General features: G+C 45.9%; 1 protein-coding gene across 4 annotated transcripts in view; it reads right to left on the bottom strand.

Annotated features, from left to right (window-relative positions):
- SRGAP1 (SLIT-ROBO Rho GTPase activating protein 1) overlaps nt 1-10,235 on the bottom strand; it is a 139,407-nt gene extending 129,172 nt beyond the window's left edge. For all 4 annotated transcript variants that reach the window (XM_057376988.1, XM_057376997.1, XM_057377005.1 and 1 more), the window contains exon 1: nt 9,565-10,235. In XM_057376988.1, the coding sequence (XP_057232971.1) occupies nt 9,565-9,631 (67 nt within the window). In that variant the 5' untranslated portion in view covers nt 9,632-10,235. The remainder of the gene's footprint in view (nt 1-9,564) is intronic.
- Between the last annotated feature and the right edge of the window lie 2,721 nt (nt 10,236-12,956).

Genomic DNA, 12,956 nt, shown 5'->3' with positions numbered 1-12,956 from the left:
GTATGTTCCTGGCTGTTTCTTTTCTCATTAAGGCCAAATGATCATGTTCACAAGGTATAGTGTATTCCACCATCCCTCAAGTAAAGTGGGAATACTGCTTAAGAAGCAGGATTTGACCCACAACTACAATATCATGGCATCAGAAGTAGCTGGCAATTAAAGGATTACAATACAGTCCACAATAATCCGATGAGCTCGGCTGCAAATGCACAGACTGCTTGTTGCAGGCTTCCGGGCATGCATGACAGCACTCACTGTCACCACGCTCCTCCATGGCACCCTGGGAAGAGAGAAGTCCCTAGGAGGTAGGGACCTGCTACCTACGCGGGGCTCCCTCATCTCTTCTGCACACGGGAACCTTCTTGCACTCTGCACGTGGTTATGATTTTAATGCTGAGGTATCTGAACCACTTAACACTTTGATTCTATTTTCTGTCATTACATTAAGAATCTCACCATTTTGATGCACTGTTACTTGGAAGTTAGGAAGACATGAAGAGAGCCTCAAAAAAAATACATAATACAACCACCCCTATTACATTGGGCTTAACCTTAAAGTAGCCTGCTGGGCAGCAAACACAGCATATTTGTCAAGTTCTTAAACACACCARTTATCCATTTGCAACATGACACACACAAGCTAGTTTTCTGCTATACAGCTGGTTCCTCAATGAACTGGTATTATTTAAGCCAAGAATGCAAACACCAATTTGCCAAATACACAAGGCACCTATAGACAAGAGCTTATACTCTTTCATTTCTACTCATCAGCAAATCAGTGATATGTAAGAGGTAGAGCTTGCTGTGCGTCTAACCACTCAAGAGCAACCTTGGTGTGCTAAGTATCCTATGATAATAGTAAGAACTTTTTTCTTTTTAGTATGCCTTTTGAATGCCTGCATAAATATTGTCAGAGAAACAAAAGTAACTTTAAGCCTAGCAACTTAGTGACAGAGACTAGTATTGAAGTGTATGACAAAGGCAAAAGTCTTTTTTTTGGTTTTTTTTTTGTTTGTTTTAGTAGAACAAGCAGAATAACAGATCATCCTGACTGTATTTAAAAAAATTCAATTAAATGACTTCTAATAATTTCAATTATTCTGTTATTGTGTAAACAGTAACTTAATTGTTGAGTTAGAAAGTTGCTCATCTTGGTACTGAATGAACAATTATTTTATCTTGCCTCTGACCTGATGCTTTAGATTGCCTATCCTCTCTTTGCTTAAAGAAGAATCAGAGGGGAAAAGCAGAGAACAGTAAGGTTTGAAAAAAGGTTGTTGAAAGAACAGAGTCATATAAGAGCTAYCACTGAATCTTATTAGACTTCTGGTGTACTCTGTACTCTGTAAACATGAACAGATTCCACTGATTTTCAGGAAGCAGATATTCTGGAACTGGCTAAAACAGTAGAGACTGCTTTCTTTTCCCATATGAAAGAATGTACACTGGAAAGTGAAAGGATCAGCATGTCTCCWCATTTAGTTTTACACACAGAGCAAAGCCAAAAGTGAGCACACTCCATTTCTGACACCCTGGAAGAAACAAGCAGCATCTTGAAGACTCCCTACACAAGACAGCACCAACAAACTGCTAGTAGACCCTACATGCAGAGTAATTCAGATGAGTAAGCACTGAGTCAGTTAAGGCGTCTGGACAGTTTACATGAATCTGCAGTAGTCACTTTTGTTTCCCACAACAGCTAATTATGTAAAGGGTTACAATCATTACTTCCTGGAAGTCATCATCCRGTAAGCCAGCTGCATTTGCTTTTTATTCCTAATATAGCTAACAAGAAATGCTGCACCATCAGTGTTCTAATTATACTTTTTGTAACTTCTATTTCACAATTAAAGAACCCTTAGGTCTAGCATATTTTGAGAATGTTTTGGTTAATATGCTAATACAGCTCTCTTGCCTGCCTGTGAGCATTTCTGCATCTATAAAGTCTCAGAACGTTGCAACTGAAATTCAAACATGTTTTATTGGTCAATAATAGATAACAAAATTAACAGGAATATTCTAACTGATGAATCCATGGTCACACTTCTAAGCAAGTTCTACTGAATCTTTTCTGAGAAAAATAGACAAAGAAAAGGTATTTTTCCCTTTTCACCACTTTAATTAAAAGCAACCCCTYAGATGCTATGATCAAGGTAAACACAGACAAAGAACCCACATACCTGAGAAGAGATTTAATTAAAGTCAGATCAACTGCACTGTCCTGCACTGAACAGAGTTTGAGGTAAACAGCACAGGCTATCTTTAACTTTTTCCACACATATGATYGTTAAAGRGTCAAATCATAAAGCATACAATTTCTCCACAACATTTCTTAGAGCATTTAACGGATTTTCCCTTCCTACCTGCAACACCTACCATATTAACATGCAGCTAAAGCCAGGATTATTTTATCATGCCAATTATGAACTAAACCTAGCATTTACACCTCCTAGAGAAGATAGGAGAATAATACGAAGTCATGGYCATGCCCATATACAACCCAGTTCTTGGAAACAGAACATCAGATTTGGTTGGGGTTACTTCCAAAATGCTCTTCATTTTTCATAAGGATATTACACAGGATTTAACAGTCACCTCCAGGTAAAATTCAGGTTTCCAGTGAGTTGTATGATACAAGACTGAATATTGTATCTTGAAATTCATACAGGTATATGCCTGAGAAATAGTGACAGAGGAGAACAAAAGAGAGGGAAGGAGTTTTTGAAGAGATTGTCCTTTATCAGTCACTAAACTGAAGTTAACAGAAAATGGCTTGAGAATATGACTGCTTTGCCTGGACAAGATGGATTAGTGGACAGAGCATAGGTAAAACACCTTTAGCCTACCAGGTGGCTGTAACTCACTTGTGACACACTTCAATGTCTACTAGAAGATGACTTCCAAAAGCTGCAGAAAGCAGTAGATTCCGGAGGAAGCACTGCCTCAGGATTATGGCTCCATYACAACAGATCAAAGTGAATTGTTTGTCTTAGAGCACTCCCACAGGACCAAGCCACCGAACAAACTGCCAGAACAGCCTGCAGTTGTTTAAGTCTTGGAAACAAAGGAAAAAGCAGTGATAACCAATTCCTTTCATTTTGGTGCCAGATACTGCCTTGGTAATGTAGAAGTCACACAGAAAGCAGTCTTCCTGTGCAGACAGCTCTGTTTCTTACCCAAGAGAAGGATGGACCAATGCTCTCAGCAATGGCCCTCTGTGCTTCATCCCAAGCTACTACTGACCTGCTACTGCCCAGCCTACCAGCTTCATCCCTGTTACTGGCACACAAGTAGCAATTGCATCTTCCAACCACTGTCTCCACTTTTCAGCTGTTGCTCTCCTTCCACATGTATACGTATATAGCTATACACATACCCCCACAATCCCTTGAACCTCCAGGTGTGTGGCAAAGTGCCCGAGAGACAAAAGGTGGGGGAAGCAAAAGATGAAAAAAATTCAGGAGCAAGAGGCCATTTATGACTCACAGCTCCCAGACTGACCAGCACAGTAGCACAGTGCAAGGTCAACTAGCCTTGCCTTGGAGATGGCCAGCACTTGATGACACCAGCCCAGACACCTCACAGCAGAGAGTAAAGAGCAGGTCCCTGGAAGGGTTGGGTCAGTACATGGCAAGGTGGGAGAAGCCAGTCACAGAGGAAATGCTGCCATGAGACTAAAGCCTGCATGAAGCAAAGGGGCAGCACCCCAAGCACAGGTAGCCCTGCTACACAYTTAGCCTAATCACTCACACACAAACAAACCCCCACGCTCCAAAGCCTATTTTGCCCTGTGAAAGCTGAGCAGTAAGAGTAGATTAGACTCTAATAGGGATTAATACAAGTTAAGGTAGCAGTGATTTCCACTAGGGAGACCAGAAAGGTTAGACGTGGGATAGCATGACAGGTAGACAGAGGTGGGAAAAAGTAAGTAAAGGGAAGAACGAACAGCACAGGAGCTTGCATTGACAACTGCCTGGCTCTATTTGTGCTCTCCCCCATGTCCATCCCTGTCCAAAGCAGAGATCAGACACACTGCACTGTCAAGTCATGGTCAGTGATTTCTAACAGGCTGTGTAATGGTCAGCAGGGGATTTCTTATCCAGCCTCAACAGCMCTGACCCACTTTTTTCAAGCACTACCATCCATCACCTTTGACTGACAAGGAGACCAGTTTTCACAAAAATCAAAACCTAACCCAAGCACAGTACGAAGCAGAAAACTGMAATAAATTTAGATCCCATTCTGTCTTACTGCAGCCACTTCAAAGCTATGTTTAATTTTATTAGCAACTAGAACTTCAGTTCATAAAAAAGTGACCAATAAAAGATAATGGCAGGAAATTAAATGAACCTTAGCATGATTTAGAGCATTGTCCTGCAACAGCAAAACTGCACAGAAAGTATACTTGGAAAGGGAAAAAAAAGCCCCAAAGAAGTGATCTAAAGTTTCCAAACTGATTCAGAGGAAAGTTAAAACTTTATCTTAGAGACGAACAAAAATGTCAAYCTACAAAACATATGCATTAAGTATGCATTATGATTGCCATACTGCCAGAAAGAAACACTGTTCAGACAATCCATTCACTACTTACCTTTTTATATGTGCTATGGTAATCAAGACTTTATTCACTTTTAAATTCAAGTAAAATAATAAAGGTAGCTTCAGTGTGGGGCAAGAACATACCAACTGCAGTGAGTGGTCAAACCAGGAAAAAAAAGTGCACTTTCCTGATTGTTGGTCATATTTTCAAAAAGGCATCAAGAAAAGGCTTTTTTTTGTTCATTAATTATATAGAAAGACTATGAAGCCAAGACCTCTGAAGTTCCTCAGTCATAAGCTTTGAGAGTTAGCCATTTTGTAGGGCTTCATCATGTCCCAAATACTTTTTTTTTCACAGTACAGTAATAAACCAAGTTCCTTAATTTTCCTTTCAGGAAAGCTGTGGAAGAGAACTGAACACGTTGGTTAACAAACAAAATCTCCAAAACCAACGAAACCCAAAATCAACCAAAAAACCTGTTTGGTTTATGACCGAACTGTCTGAATCTCCAGATAACCCTTTCAGCTGCATAGGAAATTACAAACTTATTAACATTTACCTGGACAACTGGAGTTTGTACTCTGAAAGGAAGTATCAGAGAGCAGGGAGAAAATGGTGGGGGAAAAGATAAGGAACTTCATTACACAACATAACTCCAATTGAAAAACAGCATGGAGAACAATATCCTTTCTGTATCAGACAAAGTTCTGTGTGTGGTTAAGTTCTTCGACCAGAAAAATTTCTGCTAAACCACACTTGATAAACTTGAACTTTGGAAACTGGCATCTATTCATCAGATTTTTTTTTTAATAAACCTCAAGAATTCTGGCATCATCCAAGGTACCAAATGTTTCATTACAAAGATTTTACTCAAAATAGCTATCAGTTTACTAAAACAACAGCCCAATTWGTACTTCAGAACTCAGCCTTTTCTCAGAGAGGCTTCTGGCATTGTTTTAATGTGAAGGTGAAATTCAGTTTCACAATTTAGAATTTTCATTTTCTATAAAAATTAATGAGGCAATGTAATGCAAACTGCTACCAAGTTCTTTCTGATGAAAAATAGGAGTATTTTGTTCTGAAGMAGGCCATGCAAATATTGATTTTAGAAAAGTGTCTTCCTAAGACACTCCTAAGACACTGCAGTGTCTTCCTAAGACAGTGAAAGCCTACTGCTTTTGGCCTTACATTTCCCCCAGGTCATTTCCAACTGAAAAATGAAGGTGGAAAAAGGAGGGATCTAAGCAGCTCTTCCCTCAGCCCATGTCAGCTGGAGATGCAGTTGCAAAGAAGGCTAAGAGGCTGTTAAACTCCCATGATTCACACCATACAGAGAATCTCTCTGAAGAGACAGGCCCAGATAATTAGTCAATACAATGCTTACCAGGTCAAAGCACATTTCTCTTGTGCACAGAAGGCCAGTTACATGTCCTAAGATGGCAAACATGCCAGTTCAACATGAATGATGAAAAGGTTCCGTAGTAGTATATCCCCAATCCTCTGCTACTATGACAGATTTCTTTTTCAGAAGGATAAATCTCCAAAGAGAGTCACATATTCAAGATCTCACTAGCTCACCCTTTACYATACTCAAGACACCCACCCACGGATATCAGAGGTTGCTCTAGTATTTCTTTRCTACTGTGAATTGCTCAGTAACTTTATCAAAAGACACTACTTGACACTATCAGCAATACCAAGCAGCAGCTGGTCCTCAGAATACAAAAGGTAAGATAACAATAAGCTACTATAGTCAACTGAGCTTTGAGTTAAGGCATGCTGTCTATAAATCTAATAGAGTCATATAGCAGAAAGTTAATACCTGGCTCATAACTATACCACCAGTCTGTTGCTCATTTAAAAAGTGTTCCTTCCACTTTCTAGCTCCAGATGTATTCCCCATCCCAGTTGCAAGGTTGGTAAAACTACCTCTAATGACTTCAGAGCGTAAATAAAATTACCACATCCTTCAGAAAAAGACAAAAATACACCTGATACTATGGATGACCAGGAATATTTTATTAGTTAATTTACTTCCCAAGGGCCTTTAGGTCTACAAAGATACCTATGTTACCATAATATTCTTACATGCCCCAAAACATGTGTATAGGTATCCGGCTGGACAGATCTAACTTCAGTACTAAGACATTTTTAAGAAACATCCTTCTACTTTTTGTACAATGGGAAACAAACACACCTTAYTGCTTCAACTGGGACAGTTCTTGACAGAAGTTAGACTGAAGAACAGGCATGTTATAAAACAAATGTGCAATAAAATGTTCTGCCCAACAAGTCAGAAGTACCTTGTTTACTTCAGCTTGAGAAATAGGTAACATCGCCACACTGTTCCTGTATGYTGTATGACCTCTACTAAAGCAACAGACAAACTAGTGGTACTGTTAAAAATCCAAGGAGAAGATGTCAGGAACCACTCAAGAACCAGGTACAACAATTAACATCGGTTACTGCTTCCTATTTGAGGAGTTAAGAGCAGAAAAGCTCTGTGAAGAATGGTACTGTCAAATCCTCATTTCCAAACATGGCACCATATGCAACCCAGGAGACCACGTACATTACAGGCCCCTCTTCCTTCAGTATCAATATTCAGAAGTCTTAGGACAGGATTTACAAACGCACACATCAGTGGCACCGTTGGTGAAGCACTAATGGTGATGCTCAACAAACTGTACTCAAGGCACCCTCACAGCAAGGTAAGGGAAGCAGACATGCATYGTTGCACTCCTGTGCGCACGCCTTTCCAGAGGACCTCACATGTCCAGTSTGTTGCCCATCTGTCCACATTCTTCAGCAACTAAACACTTCWGCAGTGACAAATCAACGAGCCCTTGCAAGCACCAGAAATCATAGGCAGCAAAAGCAATTTGGCCACACCCTTTCTCCTAACCTAAAGCAAAAAATTCCAAGTAGTATATAGGGATTTGACTTTCCTGAATTTACATTCCCTTAAAGCTACCTTGCTGGCTAATTAAGACTGATTCCTTAGGCCCTGAATACTCAATATCAAAAAGATTTTCAAGGTATCACACAGCGGTGGCTTTTTTATACTATCAATCACTGAGCTAGTGTCAAGGAGAATTATGTCTCAGCACAGACACCTGAAATACAATTGTAATGGTGCTGGTTACAGAAAAAGCATTTCAGACTACAGCTGCTAGCCCAGCATACTTTTTCAAACAGCTGCTAATCAAGAATTCAGGCAAGACAGTTGGGACCAGACTGCACATGCCCCAGACCACCACAAAGAAGCAAAGCAAGTTAAAATTCCTATAAAACAATGCTTACAAATGCCACCTCCCTTGCACCACGACACCAAAGGAGAGCCAGGTTATCAAAGGTACTTTATGCCTTAATCTTTGGTGTCTTTGAAATGATCCGCTCTATTAGCTGAAGGGCATGGCACTTTCCCATTATTCAAAAGAAAAGACTGACATATATATATCAACTGGCTGCAGATAATAAAGGCTGAGCCTATAACAATCAAGCTAGGAGGAGGCAAAGAACAGTCTGCACACTCTGCAATGAGCTTAAGATCTTGAACATTTTTTATGCGCAGTGGCCAAGACAAATCTGCACCATGTCCACAGAGAGGCAAAAGCACCAACCGTTCAAGGGCTCAATGGCAGTGAATACACCAGCTATGAGACAACTGTCTTGGCCCTGCCCGTGCTTGACAGACACTTGAAGCATGGCCTACCTGCCCGCTCAGACCCCTCAYTGCCCATCTTTCTGGCAGACGTCTTATATTAAGCCTAGATCTTTTCCCAGACACAAAAAGACTTTCAACAGTGATGGGTATTTTTCACAAAAGGTTAAGCTTAGGGAAAAAAAGCCCTCAAAAACTACCTCTTTACTTTTAAGAGGAAAAACCCCAACAAAGCTACAAGCATTGACTTGAAAATTTGTCTTAGGATCAAGTAAGAGGRAAAAACATTGTGCAAATACACAAAGTCAGTATATCTTTCAACAGCTGAGGAGTGGTCCCTTCCAGACACCTGATTGAGAAGATCCCAGCCCTTGCCTGCGTGGGGCTGGAAGGCTATTCCTGAAACCCATGGACCTGCATGAGGACATTTTCCATCTCTGCACATCACAGACTGTGGGCAGCATCAAGGAAGTAACACCCTATGTAATGAGCACACCAGCATAATTTTAAAGAAACCCAGTTCAGGTGTTGCATAGCTTTTTAAATGCCGTGTTTCAGGTTTGCATCCAAAATTTATTACAATTTATGTATTATGCAGTATTCTCCCCGACAGCACCCAGAAGGATGCACACCGAGAGACCCACACCCCACTGCCATGTCGCTACTTTCCCAATCTCTCTTCCCAAGACACTAGCAGAGGGAAAACGCTASGCGAGGAAACTCAAGGGTCTGAAAGCGCCGGTGGCTCAAGCCAGAATCTGCCGGCGCTGTCCTTGGCACAATAGTTGGATGCGATACAGCCGGGCGATGCGAGGCTGAAATACTTCCAGGGATGGCTGAATGGGCTCATTCAGTAGTCAAGGATAATTCTTTATTAGCCRTCTCCTACAGTCCAGCACAGAAACTACAGCCCTGAGGGAAGGGTGRGAGACACCAACCATGTGCCTCAAGAAAGGGGTATGGCTTAGCATTGTCTCTCGCCTCAGTCAGTAATTGCCAAGCTTGTTTTTCTATTTTTTTGTCCTCTCTTTCCCCTTCCCCCTCCCCCCCACTCCCGTGTTACTGAAGTCTGTGGAGGAAGGGAAGGTGCTCGGCCGGGGCCGGGCTGTAGAACAGCCGCCGCAGCCGCCGTCCGGCCCCGGCCCCTCAGACCCACCGGAGCCGCGCGGAGCRCCGGGGGTGTGTGTGTGGGGGTGCGGGCAGCGCCTGCCGCCCTCTGGCCGCTCCCTMCCACCCCGAAGTTCGGGCAACTGAGACCGGCCGCCCCGCCGGCAGTGGCGGCTCGGCCGGCAGCCGGGAGAAGGGGCCGGCAGGACACCCGGCCCCMGCGGCGGCTCTCCCGCTGCCGCCCCGCGCTTACCTTTCACTTGACTTTCATACTCCGCTATAATCTCTTTGTCCTTTTTGAATCTGCTCGGGGCTGACATTATCCACTCGTTTCTTCTGCTTCTTCGCCTTGTTCTAAATTATTATCACTAATTATTCTTGTTTTTCTGGAGGAGCTACCAAGTTGTGTTAGGCGGCCGCAAGCCCGAGCAGCGCGACGGCCGGGGAGGCGGCGGGCGCTGGCCCCACGGGAGCGCCGCCGGCACCGGAGGCGACGAGGCGGGGAGCGGCGATCAGACTAACCCCGGCGCAGGCACCATCGCCTCCCGGCACCGCCGCCAGCAGCAACGCGGTCYGCCGCCGGGGACCGCCGCAGGGCGGGGCGGCGGAGCAGCTGCCGCGGGGCACCCGCTTCCACTAGGCGAGGGCGGGGGCCGGGCGGCTGCGCCCCACCATTGTTATCTCTCCTCACGCACCCGGCAGAGGGGAAAGGAAGCAGTGAGAAGGGCGGTGGGCAGAAGGCAGGCGGCCGCGCTCGGTCCGTACGCCAGAGGCACTGGTTACTGCTGCCGCCGTGCCCGCCTGGGTGGGAACTCGGGGCCGGCGCCCCGCCGTGACTAACCCCARGCGGCAGCGCCGCGGCGCATGTCCCAACCTCGCGGGCCGAGCAGTCGCCGGCTCGGGGCGGCTCCCCCGCCGCGCCCTGGAGAGGTGTCTCCGAGAATAAAGTTCTCCCCGCCCTCTCGTCGCTGTCTCCTCCCTTCCTGCCTGCCCGCCCGCCTTCGATCCTCGCTCCCCGTGTCCGCCCGTTCCGCCTCCCCTCCTCCGCCGCCCGCCGCCCACCGCCCGGGGTTGGACCCGCGGGCGCAGCGGCCGCCTGACCCGGCCTGCCCGCAGACGGAGGCCCAGCAGGCCCGGGGGGCTCGGGCGGCTCGGGCTCGGGCGGGGGTGGGAGGAGAGATCCCYGCCCCGCGGCCCGCATCGAGCATATGGTGGCCGGATGCCCTCGGGGGACGGGGTGTGAGGCCGCGGTAGGGTTACAGAAGGCCCCTGATCCGGCGGGGAAAGTTAAAGCCAAGCCGCGCGGGGAGGGGAAAGCCGGAGGGGACAAGTGTCCTTTGGCGACCCCGTGTGCGTCCCCAGTGTCTCCGGAGGCAGGGCACGGCTTTGCTGAGCGGGGCCGCGGCTGCACCGGCATGAGCAGGGGCGTCAGAGCATGGCAGCACCCAGCGGGAGAGCGGTGCCCTCAGCACGGCAGGTCTTACTTTCACCGTCCTTGCCTGCACTGTGGTCCCYTGCGGATGCAGCTTGTTCTCGAGGGCAGGAGAGCCAGCATGCCTGTGTGGGGCACTCCCCATAGCTCCTGGGGGAAACAAAGCTGGGCGGGAGGCCACTCAGAACGCTGCTCCCTTGAGCTGCTGTACATGGCATGCATCSGGGCTGGCCCTGTCTGACAGTCACATTCAATATCAGTGTTAMAAGGATGGATTCCAGCCCGGTAAGCGCTGGTGCTCAACCCTTCCCGCCGAGCTGGGGCTGGGAAAAAGGGAAGAAGATGGTCCAGAAGGGTAGGAATAGCTGAAATGTGGAGCACGGGGCCACGTGTTGAAGGGCATAGATGACCCAGTCATGCCCTTGCTCCTGCATGCCTCCAGCTGCGGTGGGGACAGCCTCCTCTGCCTGCAGAGCTGGAGCCTGGTTCAGCCCTTGGAGGCTGTGAAGGATGAGAGTTGGCTGCCAGCTCTGCAGGTGCAGTTGAGACCATGCCTGCCAGGAGTCAAGCGCAGTGGTTCATAGAGCTGGTAGCCACACTTCTTCAAGGTCTCTGGCTCTAAGGTTGCAAGTCACCTGCAGAAGGGCTCAGGTGTGGCTCAAGTTGTACAACCCATTTTTTTTTCCCCTGACTGCTCTGAAACTTTTGTCAGAGAAGAGCTTTGTGGAACAAAAAAAAAAATTGAAAAAGCAGAATGATGGACACTGCTGCCTTGTGATGAAAGAATGTGGCTGTTATTCGTGGGTCAAAGCCAAACCAAGGCACAACTTCAGAGTTTGAGCTTCAGGGAACCAGAAGGAGGTTAAAACAAGCAAGGGACATTCTGGAGACATGGAGGGCTCCATTTATGTCAGTCAAAGTCTTTAGAAGAAAATGCCAAAGGTACATACAGAGCTTTCCAAAGCTCCATAATTTGTGTGGTGAAAGTTCCCAGAGATCCTATCCTGGACAGCTAGCCCTGACACTGCCAGGACTTGACTTTTCAGGACAAATAAATGAAATGTGGGATCATCTGCAACGGGGAATGTTCAAGTCAGCTACCCAGTAATTTGGCTGGATTTGAGCTTTGGTGCTAYGGAGGCTTGGTGCTCAGAGAGCAGTGGCACAGTTAACTGTACTCATGAAGACATTCTTGCGTGTGTTTATATTTAATTCTTATAAGCATGTTTCCTTGGGTTAGAGTTGCTCACTTCGACACTTCTGCATTTAAACGATAAGTGTACATCTGTCCTTTGCAGTTCACCTTTCATTAGGTACCATGCTCTTCCTGCTAGGGGATCAGGATTCCTGTTCCCTTTTCCATCTTCATGTGTTCTCTGTAATTTTATTACATYTCTCCCTCTTGCCTTCCCAGTACAATCTTTTTTCCAGCTCTGATCCCAATTCAGATCACCTAACACAATCTTAGTAAAGGAGGTTATTGTCTGAACCCAATTAAAAAATTTAAGTTGGATAGTCAGATTACATCTCTTGATTAAGCCCAATAAGTCCATGTGTTTGGCTGGAGACTGAYTTATTTACAACAGCGTGGGCCACATATCCTGGGAGCACAACACACTAGCTAGAGATCAGCTGTAAGTCTTGCTTGGTCTTTCAGAGCAGTGTTTTTGCAAACAGCAACAGTGGTCAAGTCCACTTGTGCCTTGTTTGAGATTGTGCTGGCTGGCACCTCCAACCAGGCCAGTCCCTTTCTCCCTTACCTAGGACATGGGCATACAAACCATGTCCAAATGTGGTTGAAGGTGTAGAATTGTACTGTGCCTCCTCTCCTGAGTCCCAAAGGATGCAGCCCTCTCTTACCACTGAACCTGTGCTGGAAAGACTGCGAGGAGAAGGGTGCAGATATAGGCTGAATGACCGTGCCTATATCCTACAACATCCTTTCCCTCTGCATTAGATCCTGCATCCAGAAGATGGGTCTGGCTCCACGAGCCAAAACAGAGGCTGCAGACAGAGCAATTATTGTTTGTGAAGATGAAGACAACACCTTTGGGCTCTGGGGATTGACTTCCCTCTATTTATCCACTCAGYTCAGGACAGTGTGTGTCCATGGCAAGATCACTGAGGAAGGATGGGTCAGTGACCCAGCAGGCTTGAGTGTGCCAGGCTCAAAACTGCACAGATTACGGATCCCCGAGTTAGGGTTGGACTCC

Source organism: Malurus melanocephalus, unplaced genomic scaffold, assembly GCF_030028575.1.
Source record: "Malurus melanocephalus ecotype Western Australia unplaced genomic scaffold, MMel_1.1 scaffold_10, whole genome shotgun sequence".
NCBI lineage: Eukaryota > Metazoa > Chordata > Aves > Passeriformes > Maluridae > Malurus > Malurus melanocephalus.
Note: the sequence above shows the minus strand (reverse complement) of the source record. Positions and strands in the feature narration are given on the sequence as shown.